This window comes from Diadema antillarum, unplaced genomic scaffold (genome assembly GCF_040938485.1).
Source record: "Diadema antillarum isolate AM-2024a unplaced genomic scaffold, OU_Dant_1.0 seq00001659_RagTag, whole genome shotgun sequence".
NCBI lineage: Eukaryota > Metazoa > Echinodermata > Echinoidea > Diadematoida > Diadematidae > Diadema > Diadema antillarum.
This window is the reverse complement of record NW_027272359.1, coordinates 1,101,273-1,127,500: the sequence shown is the minus strand read 5'-3', so window position 1 is coordinate 1,127,500 and position 26,228 is coordinate 1,101,273. Positions and strand designations below refer to the sequence as shown.

Below are 26,228 nucleotides of genomic sequence, written 5' to 3'. Positions count from 1 at the left end.
GAGCCGAGCACCAGGACCCTACTTCATCCAGGCCTATACCAATAACCCCTTCCAGCGTTGCCTGACCGCAAGAGCCCAGGAGGGTCTAGGGAAGGGTGCAGGCAAAGGGGGGAAAAGGCTATACAGCTTTGACACCCCGGGGTGACGCGAGGCCTTGTATCCATTAGCCCATCTGCCACGTCTAATTGCGTCACGTTCGCGTGAGATCTCTTTTTACAAGACGTGAGATGTCGGTGCGCCTTGTGTCGATGCGGTTTCTTCACCTGGCTGTTGTTTCCTTGTCTGGTTTCAAGTTCAAGTCGCCGACATGAAAAAAATACACAGTAAAACCGATCCAATTGAACAGATTTAAGAAAATTTTAAACTTAAGGCCTCGGCACACCAAGCACGGTAACGACAACATTCCGGGGTTTTTTTGTTGTTGTTTTTGTTTGTTTGTTTTTTGTTTGTTATGGTGCGCCAAAAGGAACCATGTCTGATTCTGTTTACAATATCAATAAATCGGGAGAAAAAAAACCCACCCAAAATTGTATTCTTGTGTCAAAATCAAGGACAGCATAGTCGCCAGTTGAAGATTTTTTTTTCCTATCAAAATCATCAGTGGGAAAGTGATATTGTAACAGAACACGGCATGGTTCCTTATGGCGCACCATAGCAAAAAAATAAATAGATAAATAAATAAACTAAACTACACAAAAACAAAAACAAAACAAAACAAAAAACGGACCGTTGCCGTTACCGTGCTCGGTGTGCCTAGGCCTTATGCACTGATCCTAACTCAATTCCCTGTGTGGAAATGAGTACGCCTGCATGAGACGGTGCCGATAGTCAATTTAAACGATGATTACAATTTGAAAATGAAAACAAAAATGATTCAGTTGCTCAAAATATTTACAGAAAGAGGATTCCAGTTATATTTTCGTGTCGGTATCAAAGAGATATTATATAGTTCATGTCTCATCGTAATTATTTGCACGTTTACTCGTTAGGGAAACTAATGTTTCGTGAAAACATAGCCAACGTTAAAAAGTCATTGCATTCTCCTCAAGGTTTGATAGAAACTGTCCGACGGTAATAGTCTATGCTTACTATTCTTTTCGTTCGTTTTTACCGTGTTTATCAAAGTAAACTTGAACTTGGAGTTGAGTTTGCGTTTCACCGTACATAACCTCAGAGCCCATCCGCATGTAAAAGCGAGAATGCGACAGATCCTCGCGCCACTTTGGACTCTCGTATCCGTGGGAAGAAACGACAGCTTTTGATATACGACTTGATGTGGACTGGAAAACTTCAAACGTGTGTACGATGTCATCTGCTGCATGCTTTCCTGTTTCATAGCTAGTTAAAGATACATCGCATTTGACGCAAAGAAAGGCGCAGGCGTTTGAAAAATTAGTAGAAGTTAAAGAAGGATGGATCGTAGAATAATTAATTACGTCTATCATGGCTACATTGTTTCGATGCATATTTGATGGGTTAAACTTCAAAGCAACATAAGTAGGTCTTCCACTTCCAGCAAATTTTTTTTTTTATATAGTCTAAAATTTTACCCACAAGGCTGATGATTAGCTTTTCCTGCAAGAATGATGTTTGTATAGTTATTTATACGTCCATGTTCGCCAATTCTTGTTTACGCCCGTAGTTGTCATAAAGTGCTCTTTCATTATGCTAAAAAAGAAAAAAATGTAGATATGTTGAAAGAAATCTCCTCATGTTTTCTTTATACCGTTGTCCTACTGTGACATCACAAAGATTATTGTAGTCGTCTCCTTCCATCCAGCGATAGCGTTACCGAAACTTTAAAAGATTCGTAACTATCGAACAAAGTATTCGATTTTCTTGAAATATCACTGATGTGTTCTGCAAAGCATTCACTCAATCCACATGTTTGTACTTGGATTTCATTTCCCTTTCAACACTCTATTGCTTGTGGTTAACCACTGACCATCGGTAGAGGGCGTGACCAGATGTAAGTTTGTACATTTTCCTTGGTATCGATTTAATATGAACAAGAATGACTCAATAACGGGACAAACTTTTTTTGAGAATGGCACAATCGCTTTAAAGCAACGAAAGACTACGTTTTTTTTCGAGCACGAACAGTGACTTTGAAGTGAGCGTAAAATTAAAAAGAGGAGGTGTAGGTGCACTCTATATATAAACAGCACGATGTTTAAAAAAATGTCATAAAAATGTGAAAACCGACATCCACACGACTTCACGTCAACCGAGTGGCGACACAGCCAGTGATCTATGAGAGGCGCGAGCGAGTGATGATATACTTACAGCTTTTTGGTCACACGTTTGCAAACATGATTTAGGGAAAAATCGACTGATATTGTATAATAAAGTGAAAACTGTCTGACCCTTCCTGGCTTCTTTTCTTCTTTTCATTTTTACTTTTTGCTTGATTTTGAGAGTTTTTCTTCTTATTACTTAGCGTTCAGCGCTGGAAATCATTTTTGAAATCTTGATTTCACATTGAATTCATCCTGAAAATCTCCCCATCACATGTTTTAGCCGCGATAACACTCCATGACCAAAAAAAAAAAAAAAAAAAAAAAAAAATGCTGAGCGCATTGATTTTCAGTTGCACGGTGTAAGTTGAGTGCTCGCTATAGGCGTCATTTAAAATGATACAATGTCATTATGAACGTATACACCACAAATCCATACAGGTTTTGTCGCATCGAACTGATTGCAAATCCATCTTGTGGAATATGTAGATTTGCTATACCTACGCTACACCTACAGAAATTAGTGGTTCATATGATGACAAAAAATGTAACGGTATTAACGCTGTCTCTAAAGGACCCATGTCTTGATTATAATAATGATGATAATAATAATAATGATAATAATAATGATAATAATTAGGTCTTATTTACTAAGGGTAGCCTCTTCAGTGTTGCCACTGCTCTACCAGAGGGCCCTGTCATTATCATTATTACCCTAGCGTTGCCAGGTACCCATTCGTATACACCTGGGTCGAGAGAGACACATTGATAAAAACATCTTGTCCGACGACGTAAGCACTGGGTGGGATTCGAACTCGGGTCCTCCGATCGGGAGTCAAGTCTTATCTACTATGCCACAGCGCCCCACACACTGTGGTTGAATAATCTCAGCTTGAACTCTCTGTGTGCCGCATTAATAACATGTCCATAGGTACGTGTGTAAGATTTTTGCACATTATTTGCCTCATTGGCATAAAAAGGCTTAATTACCACGAATTCTAATTTTTTTTTGGATGCAGTATGAGGTTCCCAGAATGCGATGATAATGTTTGAAGCAAATTATGTTCTTTGTTTTCTTCACACTGCGCTATATAGATCACGTCATCAGCCACATGGTTGGACTCGTTTGCATGACATGAGGAGTGAAGTATTCGTTTGGTCACGTGCAATTGCTTCAGTTTAAAACTGATTTCGATGATCAGTTTCACAGTATATATAGCATTTAATTAGATAGAGATAGTCCTGGCAGCATAACACGGCATCCACTACAAAAAACAAACAATCAAGGCACAAAATTGATCTGTCGTTCAATAGGTTGGATGGTTGTTTGGTATAGTTTGGTCGGTTGTTTGCTCTATTAACACTTTGATTGCGGTGTTCTAAATCAAAATTGAAATCAAAAGTTCATCAATAGGCGAGTACGTCTGCCCGAATACTTAAAGTTGAACACATCAAATTTTAAACTTGACAGATCCAAGCGAAGACAAATTTATCTTTCAAGATACCTGTAGGTAAATCAATCAATCAATCAATCAATCAATCAATCAATCAATCAATCAATCAATCAATCAATCAATCAATCAATCAATCAATCAATCAATCAATCGGTTTGCCGTGCATATTTGCTCTCTAAACCAAAGAAAACATTAAACATTCCATCCGTGAATAGCTTGGGTCAAAATCGAAGAGAATGAGTTTGCTGCCTTAAGCCTTTATGTTACAATTAGTCAAAAGTGTTCAAATTTCACACACAAATCTACGGATAGGTAATTGATGTGGCACCCTGAGGGTTATGGAGGCCTGCATGAGCCAAATGACTTCTCACTTTCCACTCGAACTGAATGACATCCCTGCCTTTTAATCCTCATGATATCACCGTGAGTGAGGGGATGATGTCAGGACACTAAATCAGCTCGAATTATAGCCGGTAGACTCTGAGCTATGTCAAGTTCTGTCACGGATATAATCGTCAACCGCGAGAAGAACGGCGAAAGACAAGAGGTGTGTCGAGGGTGCAATGTCTTCCCCGGGCCTTCCCGCACATTTCACATCTGTCATTGGATGCTGATTCGAAGGGATGTCGGCAGATGCAGAAATCCCGGTTCATGTTGACTCCTCCCACTTTCATTTGGCGTTTCCGGTTTCGAGTAAGATGCGTAGCAGCAACTGTCGAGTGACTGTTATTCTCTCAGAATGGGCGCCATGCAAGAAAACTGTCATTCCCTTACCCCTTTCGTCCCCTTTCTGTTGTTTTTCCCCCATCACGAGATATGGGAGAGAGAGGGGGGAGGAGTTAATGGTTATTATGAGAAATCATACGGAAATCACTTTTGGTTTTTCTGCCGATCAAATCAAGTTGTTTTCTCTCATGAAGGCACGGAATAAACAAAAGGACAAACAGGTGTCTGTACTGGATATATATGTATCACTGATACATATATATCCAGAACAGACACCTGTTTGTCCTTTAATATACGCATATGATATGCGTATATTAAATAGATAGATAGATAGATAGATAGATAGATAGATAGATAGATAGATAGCTAGATAGATAGATAGATAGATAGATGGATGAATGAATAAATAAATAAATAAATAAATGAATAAATAAATAAATGAATAGACAAATAAATAGACTGGTTGATAGATAGATAGGTATGTAGATAGGAAGTAGATAGTATAGGGAGGTAGATAGGAAGTAGATAGTATAGGGAGGTAGATAGATAGATAGATAGATAGATAGATAGATAGATTGATAGATAGATAGATAGATAGATAGATAGATAGGTAGGAAGTAGATAGAAAGGGAGGTAGATAGATAATCAGATAGAGAGGGATAAAGTATCATATCAAATTTATGCGGTCGTACGTCTTTAAGGTTTGTGTCTATTTATTTCTATGGCTATCTCTCAGTGCATCTGTCAATCGACCTTTGCATCTTTTTCCCCTATGTCTCAAAAATCTTAGCAGTCTTGTGGAATATCCTAACCTATACACACTCATCTCCTTTCACGTGTGGCTCATTTTAATAGGATGTGGGTTTAGCTACAGGGCTTGTAGCTTGCGTTGGTGGCGGTCACATTTCCTTGAACTGGATTAGTAGAATCACCCATTCCGATCACTTACGGATTAATCCCTTAATCCACAGGGAGATGAGTAAAGAGGGATGACTGTTTACTGAATATCATAATAAAAGGAAAACTCTTCAGAATTTACCTGCCCTCTTGTCTATGAAGCAATTTGAAGAAGGTGTATTTTGACGCGAGTGTTATGCATACGGTGTGTCAAAGTACTTTCACACGATTGAAAGTATGTAGTAGTCACGCGTAATATCGCACATTTTGTCCTATTATTATTAAGCTCGATGTATATATTCGTTGTTTTTCCGTTTTTTGTTGGGTTTTTTTTTTTTTTTTGGGGGGGGGGGGGTTGCAATGGAATATGGATACGCCATGCCATTAGTCTTTTGGTTACGATCCTGCATTTAATACTGGACATTTTGTCGTACAATTTAAAACGAAAGCAATATCTGATACTTTTTTTTTCTAACATGCTTTGGTCGGATTGACTGAAACCAAAAGGTTGCCTTCCTCGATGCAATGTCTTCGAATGTTGCATCTTGTAAAATAACATGGCCCTGATATAAAGGCAGGACAGGGGGTATTAAGGAAACTATTTAAGTCAATGCCGAGTCATAAACAGTCAGATGAATTCATTATCTTACCTACCATCGTGCCTCCTATTTACTCCGAGATGAACTACATTGTCTCTTATAAGAGGTCAGGTGTTGCAGATCTAAGACCGAGCGTTCCACAGTTTTTCTGATGCAAGGCTTTCTTTTCACTTTACTGCATTACTTGCGCGGCGTCACTGACAAACCAATAGGTGGTGCCTGAGAAGTGTCCGCACGAATAGGAAGGGCACCAAGGAGTTCACAGAGAGGTAGAGCTTTGCAAAGAATTGTAGCTGTGCAAACAATTGACCAATCAGAAAGCGTCATCTGAAATCATGTATGTTTATTGCCGCTGGTGGCGCTGTACTTCTATGCCCTTCTCCTAAATCGGAAAAATCTGTGCTTACCTAAAAAAGGAAAATAGTAAAGTTCGCTGACAGTTCGCGCCCGTCAAAGAAAGCAAGCACACGACTGCAAACAGTCTTCTTCCTCACTCATTCTGGTGAGTGTGCGTTGCGTTCCCTAATCGCTGCCCTCGGAGTCTTTTGAATCGAGGATTACGGTGATCGGGAAAGAGGAAGTCATCGACATATCATCGAAAATGACATCAGTTTATCAAGCAAATCATCCAATGTTTCAATGCTTCTTACTAGCTAATACACATTACGTTTTATGATTAAAGCGAACTCGAGAAAGATCTCGTAATTTGAAGAAAAAAAATATCGGAGTCCCGCGACAACTTCGTGGAGTAAGGACGGTCGGGTGAAGTTTTAACTTCAGTTAGTGTCCAGTGGAATAGATGCAAATCAAGCTCGACCTTAACGTTGCGACCATCGACGAAATTTCAGTCGTGTTTGGATTTCATTTTTTTCATTTCTATGCTCAGTTTTTCCGCGTCGTGAACCAAGCCTGCCAGGGATTTAGTACCTAACGGAATATTCTCATCTCGCGTTGTTCTGTCACGGGAATTGAGTGTGGGTGTTTGGGTTGGACTCTTGCAAGAAATTCCATCTTGAACTCTCTCGCAATGCATCATATTAAGATGAGTGTGTCATCTTCTCTCGCGCTGCTCTCTATGCTCATCTCCGTGGCTCCCGCTCTGGTCCGGGCCAACGGCTGCGCGGCGGGGGGACCCGACGGTCAGCCGCTCTGCTGCGACGGGAAAGAAATCTCTTGCCACTCGCAGGGCTACCGGGTGGGATCGAGGTACTTTCAACCATGCTACTGCGACTCTGCCTGTACATACACCCGGGACTGCTGCTCAGACTACGAACAGACGTGCCAGGGTAAGTTGAGGGCGTGTGTACATCCACCCCAATCTCTCGATATTCAATCCTACATCAGGATAGTGGCTGTCATGCATGTCATCGATATTTGTAATCTCTTGATAATGTTTATGTTTTCCTCATAAGAATATATCCATCTCCCCCCCTCTCTCTCTCCTCCTTCAAATTATTTGAAATAAAAATGATATGATGTATGTATGTATGTATGTATGTATGCATGTTACTCTGTACGTGTGCGTTATGAGTGTGTATGTATGTGGCATAATGTCTTTACACAAGAAAAAAACAGATAAATGAAAATCATGGAAAGACGAAACCATTTAGATTTTTTTTTCTAATTTCTTCATATCTAAAGACCATCTTGGCACATGCGATTTATACGCCATTATTTCTGTGATAATATTCATGAAGGAGAAATATGAAAAAGAATGAATTGAAATTGAAATTGAAATTGAAGATGGTTAACCATGCGATTCAGTCACAAATCATGGTATTAGTTTAAAACCAGTAATGAGCTTCGCAACGAGAACACTGTAGGGAAGTCAGAAGAGACAATCTCAAAGCAGTAAGAAAAGAAGACCACAACAGTTTATATCTCTCTCTTTCTGTATCTTTCTCTTCCTCTCTCCTTTCGAGAGTATACATGGTTAGAAACATATAACAGATATATATCTCCTAAATCAATTTGATTAAGAAGACGAAGGAAGCTTTTGTCAAGTCGTTCCGAATTGACAGATTGGTGCGTCATTCCAGACCCATGCGTGATTGGCAAACACGACGAAGGATGCTCTCTTCAACTTAATGTATCAAAGTATAGCAGTCTTACCTTATTCCCATGTGCCACTCACCGACAGAGGAGAAACGACCTTTTTTAACGCGCCAAAATGTTTGCCTCTGCCCACATAAACCCCACGCTGGAGGTCAGTTGTGGAAGCATCCAGCCAGACTTTATGAATCGGCGGGACTCTTAAGACATTCACCCTCCCTGCCCTCTCTCTTACCTGTGTAGCCTCGCGTCTGAAAAGACAGCTATGATGAAAAAAAAAAGGAAGTATTGCGCCCATTTGAGGCTAGCGAATAAACTAATTTGGAGAGAAGTAATTTCAAAAGCAACTTCTGGTATCCTCCCGCTCGTGCTAACATATACCTACTTACAAGAAAGACATGAGTGAGCATGTATGCTCACCTTAAAGGTACATTTTACCTTTGGAAGAAGTGATTTCAAAAATGTTCAAGATATCACATTTGATGCATATGTGTAGGTCTGTTGTATCACAAAACATCCTACCATACACAATTTTCGCAATAAAGCCTAAAATACAAGGAGATATCAGTGTTTTTCTCAATAAACCGTAACTGTATACGGTTTAGTCTGAAAACATTTTTATTATAACTATTGTTCACATTTTGTGTATTTAACAATACTTAACATCGATTATACGGATTCAAATTTTTACAGTGGTTGTTTTAGAACTATTTTAAAGCACTAATGCTGGGTTTTTGTTTCATCTGCAAATGATAAATTATGCCTTTAAAGTATAAGTTTATGTGAAGAATGGTTTCACCCATCTGAGGTTACTTTCGTGTCAAGTTGGTTGATGAGGTGTTGGTTTGGTTTGTAGCTCCATGGTTTGATGTTTTGGAGATTCTTTTTTAATGAGATGGATGCAGTCATGCATTAAGTCTGCGTCTGGATATGAAGACTATCAGAACATCACCTGCGAAGACGCAGGTGATGCAACGCCGCGACGCCGCGCCGCTTCTTGGGTGTGTTACGGCCTCACCTGTTACCATCCCCACCCGCCCCACCCCCATCATCGCATGGCAGATAAACGCCCACTCATATACGGCGACATAAACAAGAAATAAAAACGATATCGTCCTCTCCTCTCGTACAATGACACGTGGGAGAATTCCAGCGCGTAGGCCGAGTTTTATTTGCTTCTCGGGTGTAAACAATGATGACTGGTCTCACGAAGACTGTGTTATGGAAGCGGCCAATACGATTATATACCCGGCATGGGTTCTTCCTCCACTTGTTTTTCTCGGCTTCACCATCGGAGCTCAGGTTGTAAAATCGACCATATCATCATTGCGCAGACCAATAAGAAAACATTATATACAAATACCTCAGCACACACCCACATTACACTCAGCCCTCTTGCATACACTCACGAACCTACACATACACGAGTATGACTTGTATAACCCTATTTTCCTTGTGTATACTAGTACACATACGCATATTTACGCAGAGCTCAACTTATATGATTCGTACTGGGCACGTGTGTTTCCACGTTGTCAGGTTGCATACAGATACTGAAAACGGTAGATTTCTCCCTTTAGATCATCTGATAAAATTGGACTTGGAGGTGAGGCATATAGTTATACGGTCAATGACGCCATTGAAAGAGTGCATTCAAATCCTCAACACAACCTGCGTTTCGCTCCATTAATCATCGGACAGGTCCTACCAAGGCAACGCTGTCATTGGAAATTAAATGTACTTTTTGACTGAAGAATAAACTTTTTAAAGAAATACGATGCAAGTGATTGACTCGCTTTTCTGTCACCAGTACATGCATTTATAGAACAATACGTCACGTTTATTTGATCATGATTTCTTCACCTGCAATGTAATCATAATGATTCTTCTTCCAAAGAATGCTGGTTTCAGAGTATACGCACGATTGATTATGCGCAGTTCCACACAACAGAAAAAATATAACACTGGAAAAACACTCATGTATACAAGTATGATATCGCTATGCGTCTTTCTAATCATGCCCCAATGCTTTTACCACTTGGCTGCCGCTGAAATGGTTACCTTTTGAAGACCTCCACGCGACACCGATGTCCTTAAATGGAATAGTTTATCTTCTTTTGCTTGCCATTCTGGACGTACATAATAATTATGATATGTGTGTACATACGCATTCATGACAAGGAGCGCCTAGCACTCGTGAGCGACCAAGCCAGACTACAAGTATGTATATCGTTCTGCCGGTGATACAGTGGTCGACTTTCGAACAAGAACATTGTGATTGCCTGAAAAGATAAGAACTGTTTGACATCCATATACACGTCCCACATCATTTTGCGATATGGTCGTGAATGTACTGTAATGTCTCTCATTGCGTCTACATTCCTTCTATTTTCTTCCTTGCATGTAAACTGCAACTTTTGGAACTCACAATCTACAAGCTTCTCCCTCTTTAGCGACCCCCCCCCCCATCTCCACCCCCATAATAATTATTCATCACTCAAAACGTTTCACTTCTTTAATTTTCATCAAATCTGAATGTACCTTGAACTCCGATTTGAATCGCTTATGCTGACATCTCTTTCCTTTTATTTATACTGTGCGTATGTGCTGCTATGCTGGAGATGGAGAAAAAATAAGTAAACTTGAACTTGAACTACTTTTGAGTACAGGCTCTAACTCCAATACGGACCTCACTTGCAGTGATGAGGGAACGATAAGTCGGGTTTGCTCACAGATATAAACACTACATAAATCATTTTAGGAAGCTATGATTCTGATCTCTTGCTTTGACGATGAAGCAGAGAGTTATGAGATTACTCTTGAAAGTCTGGAGTCTTGTGGGGAAAAAGACTGAAACCTCTGTAGGACGTTAATAAAAAAAAAATCTGGAGACAATGTTTATCATTATAACCTTGGAAATGATGAGGATTTCCAAGCTCATGAAATGAAAGGATTTAAAGCCTGACAAAACTGCTGATTAACAAAATGTGGAAGTCCAGTTTACTGCTAGTTGACTTTAATACAACCCCCACACAAGTCATTATGTAAAAATGAGAGAACATCATCAGATACAAAAAGTCAATTTCTTCCCAATGAGATAACTTTTCAGTCTAAAAACTTTTTTCCTTTTTTCTATCTAATCCTCGCCTTTCTCTCTGTCCCTTTACACACACACACACACACACACACACACACACACATCTCTATATATATATATATATATATATATATATATATATATATATACATATTATACATATATGTTTATATATATATATATACACACATATTTATGTACATAAATATATATATATATATATGTATATCCCCTCCCCCTCCTCTCTCCCTCTCTCTCTCTCTACATAAGGAGAGGGAAATGAAGGTACACATCATAGAACACTGTTTAGTGTTGCTTTGGTTCCTCTTTTCTTTCAATCCCACATTGTAACTCCGCTTGAATATCGACGTATCTCCAGGACATGAGTTTCATATGGGATGTATGGAGACCCATTATTTTTCCCTTCAACGTCATTCGCTCTACACGCTTGATGACGTACGGTGACGTCACGCCAACCATCTCATCTACAAATGTTGTGATAACGATCTCCGAGGAAGGACCATTCTTTCGAGTGTCTGCGCTAGTTTGTGTTGACACAAAGTTTAACCGGATATATTATAGTGCCTATTCTACACCGCATGCATCGATCGAGCATGCAATAAAACGGAGCACCCTGTTATAATGACTGTTTTCTCAACGACAAATCGTGTCGGCGGAATGAGGAAAATGGGAGCCCAAGATCTGTCCATTGATCATCGGTCAGTAAGAACAGGGTTATCCTCTCTATATACCCCCCTCCCCCCCCAAAAAAAACAAAAAAAACAAAACAAAACAAAACAAAACAAAAACAGACAAACATTACAAAGAAACAAACAAACAAAGGTGATGTTCGTTATTCTTAAGGACAAATTTGCCAATCTGAAAATGAATTAGGTTCGATATTCCAAAGGTTTGCTATTCCGAAACATAATAATAACAATAATAAGGTATTATCTACCCAGGGTAGCCTCTTCAGTGTTGCCACTGCTCTACGCTACCAGAGGGCCATGCTATTATTATTACCCTAGCGTTGCCAGGTACCCATTTATACACCTGGGTCGAGAGGGACACAGTGGGTAAAAACATCTTGTCCAAGGACGTAAGCACTGGGCGGGATTCGAACTCGGGTCCTCCGATCAGGAGTCGGGAGTCTTATCCACTATGCCACAGCTCCCCCACGTACGAACTCTATATACCTACATGTTCGTTAATTCGAAAATGAAGTAGGGTTCGTTAATCCGACGAGCATTTGTGACGTTATTCTGAAGGCTCGTTAATTCGAAAATGACCAAAAAGGTGCCTACTAAACGAACCTGCGGAATTACGAACAGTATTTCGTTTTCGGATTACGAGCCTTCGATATAACGAATTGTACCCCTCCCCCCCCCCCCCAAAAAAAAAAAAAAAAACAGTTTTGCTTGATGAGATTATCTTCGGAAAAAAGGAAAGCCATATTACATGTATGTTATGATTTCGTATGCATTTTATATTCTAATGCATACACGACATAATACAGGAGTCCTCGACCCACAACTCCAATATAACACATTCCTTTCTTTCAGATGAAGAGAATACGTACGTTTATTATTAGAATGGATGGAATTTTGAGTCGGTATAAGTCGAAAAGTTGGAGTTTAAAAAACCATAGAAAATTCTAAAAAGACAGCAGAGCGAGAATAATCTGGTCTTAAGTTGGCTGTCAGACGACAGAGAAAACTGTCAGTGTTCCCCTTACTCGGGCTCTGTTTATTTTGAATTCTTTCTTATTGTCTACTCTATTCTCTTATTTTGTTTTCTCAATTCGTGATCTGCATATTTAATGAGACAAAGAAAACGTGAGGCTCTAGGACTAAACACAGTGTTTACATGCTTTGCTTAAAGTGCTTACCAAGTCAGCTGAGTCCGTGACGCCGTATGAAGGTTTGATGTTTAGAGAGTAATGAAGGTCTTCCATGGAGAAGCAGCCAATCAACGGTTCTTGCATGGCTAAAATAAGCATAGTCAGACACTTTTGCGAGAGTGTCAATTGCACGGTACACCGATCACGTTATGTTAGGTGACATTTTTTACAGCATAAAAAAAGTTCCTTGATACGCCATGGTGCGTTGTGACAAAAGGTACAATCACAGACAATGCAGACGTGCGAACGTCCCTCACCATCCAATGACTCCTTTATATGTCAATCATTTCTTTAAAAAAAATAACAACCACACAAATAAAAACAAAAACAAAACAAAAAAACAAAAAACACGCTTCCTTACATGAAAGTTTGTCCCCCCCCCCCCCCCCATCGCCTGGTGATAACGACAGAGAGGCTTCCAGTTCACATCTCTATCATTTTCCCAGTGAAAGGAAAGGGTTGCCAGAGTTATTTCTATAATCCCGCTCCTTCATAGTATGAAGTGAAATTGAAAACAGTATTGTCAATTTCTTACAATACTCAGAAAAATCCTTCAAATAAATCATTTTGCTCTCATTACAGTCATGATAGTTTCAGTATCAGTTTGATATCATTTGCAGCATTTTTTTTTCGTGAAAATAAAAACGAACACAAACCTATCTACTTATGTATGGAAATAGTTGCTCCCATGTCAAGATTCTAACGTCTATTCTTGTTCATTCAAAATGTAATGGCAGCTATCTGTTTGTTCGAAATGTTTAATGATTCGAGCTCAGCGCTTGCTCTCTAAAACCAAAATCAAAGAACAAAAATGAAAACAACAGACGATGTTCTTGGTAGACTTGTCCCAGCCACTGGAGACGTTTTAAATGCTAATGGTGATTCACATAAATTGAAATGGACAAATAGTCGTGTGCATGAGGACGCTCTGGGACACGGCGTTTCAACCTTTGATTTACAAATAGCGTAGGCGTGACGGAATTATTGATATTCTATCAGTACTCTGTGATAATATAGCGAGGGGTTAGTCTAGTGTACGTATGAATCACCCGGTACTTCAAACACTGCGATAAAGCGGACAAGCAAACACTCTTTAATACTTCACATCAAAATACCTGACACTCGACGTCTAGTGGCAAGATACGGACGGCAGAACTGGGTAGAATTTGGATCAAAACAAAATCATAAATAAAACATACGCTCGATTTACACTGAAAATTGCTGCCACAAAAATCAGAGGGTACGCCATTAAGTGCGTGCCATTTCTTGAACCGATCGCGTATTCAACATTTTTTTGTCGGTTGTATGGTGCATTTTAAGTAGTCTCAAAATCATGAAAGTCGCGCACAGACACCAAGGATCACGTGACCTGTAGGTTCTTGGGGAAAAAACACCTGTTGCATAAATCCAAGTTGTCTCATTAAGGGGTCGGAAATGAAGAAGGCCTATATTATGTTATTGTATAGATTGAAGGGAAACATTGCTTTCTTATAGGAAAGCCAGATTTCAGGTCAGTGGAAGCGATGGGTCCGCACACGTGTTGAACTCGTCGTGTAGTATCTGTACAATGGCCCTCAAGTATCATGCAGAAGTGGAAATGTTGTTGCTCTCTGCTTGTGAGAGCAGTTGCGAAATGGCGACAAGGTGTGGGAGAAATAGCAATGTTCAAAGCTGTTTGGACAAGGCACCAGAACTTGATTATTTCTTTTGTTACAATTAAGTTCAAACAATCAAGACATTGAAATAGGAGACTTTGTGACCCAAAGACTCGCGAAAGCAGAGGGAAACAATTTATATAGGTCAAATATAGTGCCAGAGAGAGACAATTCTGAGGTGTGAGTTTTCTTCAAATTGTCTCCCTCTGTACAATTTAGTACAAATTTTATTTGTAGGGGGAGACAAATTGAAGAAAAACTCTCACCTCAACCTTCACCCCTCTGCATGATAATCTCGTGCTTTCACAGACAATTCTATCGCTCTACTTTCTAGACGTTTTGCAGAGTATTCATGAATTGTTTTTTTCCCCTTAGCTGCAGGTAGTCGACAGACACAACACTCTTTCAACTCACTCTGCGGTCTTTCGTTCGGTCCAGAATAAAAACACTATTAGTATGTTGGGTGTCATCGTAATCGTACTTTAGTCTCTCCTGTGGTGTTGTGGTCTTTCATTACATTTTATTTGAGCCTACAAGGAAAGGACAAAAATGGCATAACCATCACCTACCGAAAATTTCATGGCAGACAAACTTTTTTTTTCCATTTTGGCAACTAAATTGTTGTAATACCTGGAATTGGCGCGAGATTGTGTGACAGTACATGACCCAGATTGTGCACGGAGCTAGAGCTATACATATTGCGGAGTCTGGAATTCATGGTCACAGAGAAACTATCTGAGTTTGACACATTTACAACCGAGAGCAAACTGTAACGGAGCAGAATCGAACGCGCGCAAACAAAAGGGTCTCGAAAGGTTGGCATTGTGATAATGTTTGTCGGATATTTGAGCACGGTTCGGCAGGGATGAATCGCACTGACTCACGTGTGGCACGCAACGAAAATAAAAATTCCCGGGCCGAGCAAACTAATTTCCACGGAGATCAAACATGACGTCTTAACTTACAACTCACGGTCGCCCCAAGGTCAAGTGCAAAAAGAAACCATGACAAAAGGAAAGATTTCGTGTGTGAATCTGCTCCAATATTTGTTTTCTTTGTCATCTGCTATCGTCAATTTTTTCACCCTATTGCTTTCTTAAGACGGTGCGCTGTAAGAAGAACCCCCTTTTTATTTCATTTTTCCCGCGCTTATTTGCTCGTCGGTTTGACGCCTCCAGTGAATGGCTACACGGAGATAGCGGGAAATTTCGTCCAACAATTGAGCAGTTTCATTCTTAGCCTTCAGAAGCGATCTGTAACTGCAGTCGAGCGCAAATAACCATTGCAATAGCACAGAAGTGGCCTAACACTATTAATAAATCTTTGCATGAACGGAAAGTTTTGTCGTGCTGCGTGAGTGTGATAAAGAAAAAAAAAACCTGCTTGTTGTTCAATGTTCAGTCACCCAAGTAAGACACTTCTGACCTATATCCATTCATTTTCTTTACAGTGCAGAAACGGTGCTGGTTCACGCCCTCTTGTCTCGTTTCAAATTAGAATTAATGGGAAATCTGAAATGTCCCAATTTAAGTTAACAGCATCTTATACCAATACAAGCTAGTGATCGAGACTCCACTTAACATGGAAAAGGCGTTACTGGTATAATAATAATAATTATATGTTTCTAGTTTGAGTGTGTATGAAAAAAATCATGATCATTCATACCGTAGCAGCTCCATGCTTAAAGCTCTCGATGCTAATAATATTATCCTAAAGAACATTTACGTCATTAGCTGATACTTTCAACTAAAGATTTCTGAAAGTTTTTATGCGTCCGTTGCATTCCACCTCCAAGCACCGTCCCGTTTGTATCAAGACAAAGATCATTCTTGCAAACGATGAGGTCGTATCATTTGATTTTTGTAGATCTAGTCGGTCATCAAATTGAATTTGGTGACACGTTGACGCAGCCATGTATACAGTATGATTTACTCATTTAACTATTCATGCATTTACTCTTTTTTTTGTCGATTCATTCATATTTTTATCTGTAATGTCTGTACTTATATACTTTATGAGATTCACTAAACATAATGAACTCAATGGGTTCGTAGTGATTTGAATTCGGTTTAGCTGATTTAACAGAGAAGGGTTAACAATGTTCTTCGTAATTACGTAATTAGATTGAATGAAATCATAGACAGGGTTACAGCTCGTTATTCCGAAGGTTCGTTATTCCGAAGGCCCTTCAATCCGAAGATTCGTTATTCCGATGGTTCGATATTCCGAATTTCATTTTCGGATCAACAAATCTTCGGAATAACGAACCTTCGGAATAACGTCACAAATGTTCGGATTAAGGAACCCTGTTTCATTTTCGGATTAACGAACATCTAGGCCTAGGTATAGGGAATTTGTGTGTTTCGGATTAACGAACCTTCGGAATAACGAACCTTCGGAATAACGAACCTTCGGAATAACGAACCTTCGGAATAGCGAACCTTCGGAATAACGAACAGCACCCGACAACTCAACAATGTTCTCATCGAAATATGAATAAGAGCACTTAAAGTAAATAGGTTTGTGTATACATTGTATCTGAAGTATACAGGTGGAGGAGACGGTCATCAACGAGCAGTTTGCCTTACTTAGGTAACGGTCTCTGGGCGATATCTTGTAACTTCAGTCTCCGGGCGGAATATTATAGGTGAACTCACGGGCAATGTAAAAATACTCATTATATCATTTTTACTTAACACTTAACTTAACTTAACTTAGCTCAACTTAACTTAACTTAACTTAACTTAACTTAATTTTACTTACTTAACAGGATTAGCCAGGGAAAGTGGAATGGATCTCGGAATGCACAATAGCAGATCGTGCCTATAGGGAGCTTGACCTGATTCCACCGACTCAGCGTTCATTGTCAAGGGAGGAAGTCATTGATTTATCGTTGATCATCGGGTATTAACTCGATTGGACATTTCACATTGTTCACCGCAATTGATTCATTTCATACTGATAATTCTGATCCCTTTTATACATCCGTTCTACTTTTTAGAGAAGTGGACCTAAATGGATGGTTTTACCATTTGATCCTTGTCCACGTGTTAGTTGCAACAGTCATTCAATTTATTTTTGTTTCATATTCTTCATATTCTTTGTTTCTCTGTGTCCGTTTATTCGCAAAGGGTTCAGAACAGAAGTGGACATTACCTTTTAGATCATTATTCTTCACCAGTCCAGACCAGCGGGCGCCGAACGAGCTGCAATAAACAGAGGCAAATGTCTTTCATGCATATTGTATGTTTAAAAAGTGTCTTTCAAGTGTTACAATGATTATATACATAGTTCAATGCAATGTTATTATTATTTTCTCGCCTTTTTGCCTGTTTGTTTGTTTGTTTGTTAGGATGGGGTTGGAGGGGTTAAATAAGGGCTCTTAGGGGGGCAGGTGAAGAGGCAGTACAGGAACGAATGCGCCTTTATCATGGGATCCGGCGCGGTTATAGTTTGGTAGAAAGTTTATTGTGGCTTCACAGGTGGTTGCCGTTGGGGGCGGTTATGACTCTTCATGATCTGGTTATGATCCATAACTTTCAGATAGGTTTTTATCAATTATCTTCTCTACCCAGCCAGAGTAACCGACTTGTGGGTTTACAGCTTTGGAGCCCTACATATTTCCCAAGAAGTGACTTGAGCATGTCGAAGCTGTCACACCTGCTCACTTTTTATATTTCATCATACACCACCGCCTCTCCGCCAATTTGGCCTCATACGTTTTGGAAACATTAACATTGGGGGGAGGGAGCAAAGCCTGTATCCCCAAACCCACCCCCTCCGCCTTAAGACATGCACCATTGACGAATGAACAAGATCGAGACTGATTACTCAACAATCTGACAATTATGTAAACCTTCGAAAATAATGTTATTCGATGTGACATCATACTATATGTTACTGAAACATTTAGACATTTTGTCAAAGCCCCCGAGTGCTGATGATTTAGTTGTATAATGTATAGCCTCTGATTTTCTGACATTCGAATTAGATTAAGAATTAGGAAATTTTGAAAAATACATTGTGGTCACATGGTGACAGACCATGTTTGAAATGTCTATCATCGAACTTCGAAGCGAATGCACAGTCCCTCATTGTTTATTCTGCGTTATTCTTCACTTGCTTACGTCTTTCTATAGTTTTTACGTAAGAATGAAAAAAAGAACAGGTATAAGGCCTCCTTATTTTTGCAATGCTTTTGGAGCTTCTTAAGGAGCTTGTTAGAAATAATTGACATAATAACGCCGTAAGCTTTCCACATAGTTGCTATCTTCATCGTTGATATGTACTGGTTTCTCTTGACTTTGTTTTAACTTACCTCACAACTTTAAGGCATCAAAATGTCGAGCTATATACACCTTGACGGATTTGTCGTTGGTCTCAGGTATATGGATGTGGTTCATTTGGGGACCTGCGATGGACCATCACCGATGTGTGTAATGGGTGAATCAGGGATGAGACATGATCTGAATTTTCGTTCTCTGAAAAGTGCAAATGGGACGGGGGTGGGGGTGGGGTAATAATATTTTAGATCAATCGTTCTATTAGGTTGCCTCTCAGTTTAAAGTGAATGTTGGCACTTTGTGAAATCATGAGATAGATATCAGGCCTATTGCCTGTCAATATTCAGGACAGCCGACTAGTTATATTCCTTGTTATTTTTTGAGTTTTTGGTGCTTGGAATGATTGCAGCTGCATAGTTGCTGATGGAAGTTAACAGTACTAGTAATCATGTTGAACGATATCTCTAAAATGTGCCATTTGAACTGTCTATCTATAGTTCATGAATTCACACATTCTATAAGGTTCATATGCTCACATGCTGAGTTAGGCAGCTGCATTATGTAAGATATTTCCCCAACTCACATAATTATTATGCGTTAAGTAGAGAGACGGAGGGCTCTCTTAAACTGCACTAAGCTATGATAATCTGAAAGTTTGAGACACGTGTTTTTCTTCTCACACTCAGGTAAGTGTCCTTGCGTTATCAAATTTTTATTCATCTTTTCCTTTAAAAATCTTTGCGATGTTTTCGAAGCCGCCACGATCGCTGATGCAAGTCCCCCCCCCCCCAAATTACGCACCTGCTTCCTTTCTGCTATTGACAAAGATACAACTAAAAATGACAAAGAAGCTACTCATATATCGCCGTTCCTTTGAAAGTCACCGCCCATCCATATGAAGCAATAGGTTCCTATCACAGAGGATGCTGTTCGTTATTCCGAAAGTTCGTTATTCCGAAGGTTCGTTAATCCGAAACACACAAATTCCCTATACCTAGAGGTTCGTTAATCCGAAAATGAAAAAGGGTTCGTTTATCCGAACATTTGTGGCAATATTCCGAAGGTTCGTTACTCCGAAGGTTCGTTAATCCAAAAATGAGATAGGGTTCGCTGTTCCGAAGGCTCGTTTATCCGAAAATGAAAAAGGGTTCGTTATTCCGAAGGTTCGTTAATCCGAAAATGAAATAGGGTTCGCTATTCCGAAGGCTCATTGATCCGAAATGATATAGGGTCCGTAACAAACCTTCGGAATAACGAGCTTTGTTTCATTTTCGGATTAACGAACCTTCGGAATAACGAACCTTATTTCATTTTCGGATTTACGAACCTTCGGAATAACGATTCTTCGGAATAACGAACCTTCGGAATAACGAACCTCCGGACTAAAGAACCTTCGGAATAACGAACCTTCGGAATAACGAGCTGTAACCCCTACAGACAACGCCAAACTTGCTTTGTTTGGATGGTGTGTTATGACCAGCTGGCTGACACGCACTCGTTAGGCGTTTTCACATCAGCTCGATGTTTCGAAATAGCGCGCTATTTCCTGACTTGGGAAATTAAAAAATATCTCGAGCTTAGATTTTTATCGGGCTGATGTGAAAACGCCTACTGACAGAGTAGTGCATTCTGATAGTATCTGCATGAAATAGACGCTTGTCAGAGAGAAGGCGAAATTTATTATCATTAAGAATCCGTGTATTTGATAAAAATGACTTTTTTAAAAAAATCAATAGAGTCGAATTGATGACGTGTGCCTGGAATATCCACGCGGGAGCCCTTCGAATATGACCTTAAATGGTAGTTCATTGATGACCTCAGAGGAGGAACGACTCCATACTGCTTACGTAGTTACGTTGCATATCTGCTCAGTGTGAAGTAACGTCAAAAGCAGACATGAAATCAAATTGATGGAACTGTTATGCAGTCTTCTCACAACTGTATTTAAGTACACATGTATACGCCTCAATAAGCCAGTTGGCTAAAGTCGGGTAGCTATTCAACAAACTAAAAAATACGTTCACACAAACACATGCCATGATTGCTCGATAAATCATAATGTATATGTCATGAAATGTCGAATGCACCGTGTCTTATACCATAAACTCCGTTAGATATGAGCGCACTCCGGTCAAAACACTGCAGCTTTACGACTTGAAGTTGACGAAAATTGGATTGAATGGCACTGCGGGATTCCAGAGAACTTTCTACGCGGGCATAGATAATTTCATGAGATTGCCCCCGTTTTATCGACAAGTACATTGCACCTTTTGATGCGTGTATCTCCAAAACATCAGTACTCAATATCAGTCATCCTCGCGATTAGTTTGAAGAATCACGAATAGCTCGTTGTCTAAACAGCCGGCCATGAAAGATCCATCCTTTCCTTAGATAGTCTAGACACACACAACACTAGTGCAAACATACATGTAAGTCAAAGATATCAATAGGTGGTCACCCCCTCCCCATTTCTTTTCAAACACACGCGCACACATACTCTCGCAGAAAATCAAATAGGTATAATTGTACATCCTTGCTTCTTCTACACTCAATATCCCAAAGGTAAACTTTCTTCAGTGGTCATAAGATCCGCGGAGCCAACACTACAGTGAATAGAGTTTTGTGTTCTGAGAGGACAAAAGGCACATGTCATTTGGGCTGTCAAGTATGGCCCTAGCAGGTACTTAACGATTGCAAATTATCCGTCATTACGTGACAGTTGATGACCATTAAAGTCGTGACTTTTAGAATATGATGTAAAAGGCATTTTGCATGGACAGCAAGTAACCTCAAGCAACGCTACTCAAACATCAGCTATGTTGCCTCCTTTGATTCTCCTCATCCACCTTCCGCGTTATCGAATCCCTTCATGGTTGTATAGATGCCAAAGTAGGGGGAGAGATGATAAAGCTATCCGTGTCTGGTATATCAAAAGAGAAAAAATGATAAGGGGTCACCTGTGATATAAAAGGAAAGCCAGGAAGGAAGCTTATGTTGCTCCTGCATTTGAGAATCGATTCGCCTTCCCGGACTCTTATATTGGCAAAGACACATATGTAGAACGGAAACACGAATTATAAAACCAAGGAGGTCCAATTTTCATACAAGTGCTTAGCTAATGTTACTGATGGATCTGGAGCCTCCTGCGTCAGTATAGAAAATTGCTATACATATATAGGCCAACATGCATAACTACTGAATACGTATTTTCTCCTGATAGTAAGAGATATTGTTTTGCTTCGGCGTAGATATGGTACTAATTCATATGAGACACACACACACACAAAAAAAAAGATTCTCAAAGAAACACATTAAGTATAAGAAACATGGCCTCTTCCTTTCCTTTGCCGAGTATAGAAAAAATCCTTAAAATCTGAGAAATACAATCTATTTCTACTCTATAGCTTTTTTACCACACGTGCCAGTGGAGGAACATTATTTTGCAGGTTCGAGACCTTGGACATAATAGTTGTGGGTTGCTCATACCACTTTTTACAAAATGTGACTCACACGTGCGGGGTGCTCTGTTTTGTTTCGTGGATTCACACCAATATAGATTTAACCGGAACTTCTCGCATTCACCTCAGCTTAGAAATGGACGTACAGAGCAGGTTTATTCGTTTCCTTCTTCAGTAGATGATGAGTTTGGGAGGGAGACTGTTGCGCTCATTCAATAAAAATTTTCAAAGAAAATAAAAAGGATTCCGAATTTATCGATGTTGTCAGCTTCTTTCGACACCAAGTGTCTTCCATATCTGCGAAAGCCATTGCATCAGCCCTATAGATATAGGTATATAATCATAATCATATTTATTACAAGCGTCTACAACTGTCCAGGTTACCACCCGTTTCAATGTGCTTCATAATATTGTGCACGTTGTTCCAGGTGTTGATGTAGTAGGCGTTGCCGTTTTAGAAAAACAAATCATTATGATTTGAAGACTTGAACTTTAGAAAGATTGTCTAATAGTAGAAAAGTGCGTGCGTCTTCGTTGTCAAATTTGCAAATTAGAGATGGTGTGAGAAGCGCCGACAACTGACACTTCGTGGGAGGGATACTAGTACTTTTAAAAAAAAGAGAAAAAAAATTGTGTGACGGTGAGCTACATAAAGAGGTGAAAAAGCTTCGCTGACTCACGCTGAGTTGCTCTTGACCTGTCCAGAGAGCGTCATGGTGGCTAGATTAAGGCAAGTGACATATTATCAGGTGCCTCATCAGTACTCCAGTGGACTTTAGGGGCTGTATGGTGGTGCTGTCAATCCACTTTGGTCTTAAGATGTCAGTCATAATGACAAGCTATCATTGATGACTTTTTACTTCTTTACTTCTTCCCTAAGCAAGGGATTTTCCTTACAATGAAGGCCATTGAAATTTCCACCGAAGTGCATCTGTCCGATATCATCGATATAGATCTAAGAATACATGAATACGTGAAAGATATTAGTTCAAACAACGAAAGCGATGAGCAATAATCTAAACGAACTTATGCCGACACTGTGTGATTTTTGTATTTCATCTTATTTAAAAACCTAAACCATCTCGCTATCGTCTGAGGATTAAAGGGTTTGTTGTATTTTTTTTACCAAAGTTTAAAAATTGTGATGAGAGTGTAAACGGTGTGCCATTTCAAGCTCCTATAGCTCCACTCGGCGCTTATCTTAATATAAATCGAGAAAAATGTGTCATCCATTTGTACAGAAATCGATGTGCCCATTCATTCTATGGAGCTCTCAACGATGAAGCGTTGATGGGGATGCACAATAACTATAGAGTTACCGTAGACGCGAGATTTACATACCAACCTGTGAGCAAATCGTCAGTGCTGAAATAGCTTTTCATTGCAAGCACATTAATAACTTCGGGTATGGACCAAGCAACGATTTATCACATTCACGCTCCACAACGCATCATGATTGTATAGTGGTGCTGCTAGTGAATGCGGCTAACTGTATAAGTCAAGAAAAACGCAATTACTGTAATCTACATCGCACCAGAAATAGATCAGAGTAATTCTCTGGCATAGTTCCATAATTATCATCATTATTATCCGACTGATCCAGCTCCCAAATAAAATGATAACAACAACAACGTATACTCAGCAATCCATTCATGAATGGTTGTCCGCCAATGACAATCGTGAAGGAGTCTTCTGGCATTTTACTTGCCAGGGCATTTTTTTTTCAGTATGTTATGTTCCTTTCTCGAATACTTTTTCCTGATAGACCATATTATACAGTTTCCCGCCATCCATTCTGGATCCCTGTGACTTTTCGACATGTGGAAGCAAACTAGGCATTTATTATTTTGTTCAGGGGGACGATTACAACACAAACAAGACAGTTAAAGTCAGCGCGACTTTTCGAACTACACCAACGATCATAGCAGACGATTTGCGTCGATCATGTCGATATAAAGTAGCGATCGATTAAAGAATTACAACTGAGAGGAAAATGTTGCTTCTTTGTTGGAGCATATTTTGTTTGTTTGTTTATTTGTTTGTTTGTTTTTGTTAGGTCTTCGTAATTACGTCATGCTAAATTTTGTGGGTCAGGTAATGTACGTTTACCTGACCAATGCTTCTTTTGTTGTTCTGACTTACAATGTATTGAATATTGTTGAACTGTTTTCAACCTCATTCACATAAACCAGACGATACCACTGGTTTTCCTATTTCAAATCGAATCATGATATCAATCTAAATATCACAAAAACCAGGCGATACCGCTGGAATTTCCTATTTCAAACTGAATAATTATATCAATCTAAATATCAGGAGACTAAAGGCTCGAATTAATTTCTGTAATTCAAGAGTATCTCCACGGCTTACTTTTATTGTGTGTGTGGCTACTTACACTCAAATTTCTTTATCAGCCACCAACAGAAAGGGCAATACTTGTAATTATCATTTTCCTCTCTCGAGTTTGCACATGGGTGGTGATGATATTCGGCGGCTTACGATTCCGGTTCAAAATTGCATAAGAAACATTATTTCGGACTGTCTTTACTGGACGCCCTCCCACCTTAGGATGCTAATGAGTGACATGTTAATAAATATATTACTACATGTATTGTGATCATTTAATTTAGTCAGCATACATGGGAAGCATAAGGACATAATCTTATAATCATAATCTCATAAACATAATCTCTATGGAGAAGACATAAACATGTTTTGAAGTGTCAAACTTTTGATAATGTAGCCGGATTTATTTTCAGAAAAAAAAAGTGCTCATCGAATTTAGCGGATGCAGTTTTTCCAAGGACAAGGCGAACTTCTGTTTTCAAACTTTACGAGGAACCCAATAATGCAATTAACGTATGGAAATGTCGTCTTGGCTGCTGTTATTTTAATAGTAATATCAGCCCTTTCATTACCAATTAGTAAAATTTGCTCAAATTTTTGCGTTAACTATGGACAGCAAATTAATGTTGTATTCAGAGGGTTGATAGGCTAACCAGGCGATGGTATTAGGTGCACCCGAATGCTCTATACTGAAACTCCTCCTTTAATTTTTGCCCGTTATCTCGTCTTGGTGGATTATATAGCAGACTACGACTTTTCTCATTATCATCGGCGACTTGCGTGTAATGCAAGGTCAATGGCATTTTGGCAGAGTGGTGCTCCTGTGACGGGTAACGTGTGAATGGAATGCGACGGATTTTGTTGGAGGTGCTCCGGACATGATTCCCCGGCGAGCGAGACAGGTAACGCCCATGGCATCAGGAGTTATTCGTGGGTGTCACCCGTGGTGTGGTGAATACGATATGAGATGGGAGATACGACCTGAAGTGGTAACGAGTGTCTGTACGCCCTGTTCGATGATGATTATTTTGGTTTTTTTTTAACAACGTCGATATTTCTCTGCGGCACAGACAAAGTCGGACAAATAAATGATTTTGACAAGATGCGTGCAGGTGCAGAACGTTGTATCATTTTCTTTTCTCTCTCACACACATTCTGTTCTCTTTTTCTATCCATCTATCCATTCATTTCAATTTATATCATAAATTGGTTTTCTATATCCGTTCATTTGTGTGTCTTTGTAGATCCATATAGCAATTCATTTCTATTCAAATTTTCTGTATGTCATACTCCCATTGACCTTTCTCCTTAAGCCGTGTTTTTTCTCTGTAGACCCATTATTACGCGATTGTCATAATTAAAGTGTATTTTTGCAGTGAATTACAAAAGTGCAGGTGTAATCTTTGCCATGTTCCGTGGCTTGCGGTGATCGCACTCCTGTCACATTACTCGCTTTTTGATCGGTTCCTTGCAATTCCAAGAGGGTCACGGCCAAAAGCTGGCGGTGGGAAGGGAATATTATGT

The 26,228-nt window shown here is 39.6% G+C and overlaps 1 protein-coding gene across 1 annotated transcript in view; it reads left to right on the top strand.

Annotated features, from left to right (window-relative positions):
• The first annotated feature begins 6,955 nt into the window (after positions 1–6,955).
• Positions 6,956–26,228, top strand: part of LOC139711445 (somatomedin-B and thrombospondin type-1 domain-containing protein-like) — a 62,324-nt gene continuing 43,051 nt past the window's right edge. Inside the window, exon 1 of the mRNA XM_071623326.1 lies at positions 6,956–7,199. Coding sequence (XP_071479427.1) covers positions 6,956–7,199 — 244 coding nt within the window. The remainder of the gene's footprint in view (positions 7,200–26,228) is intronic.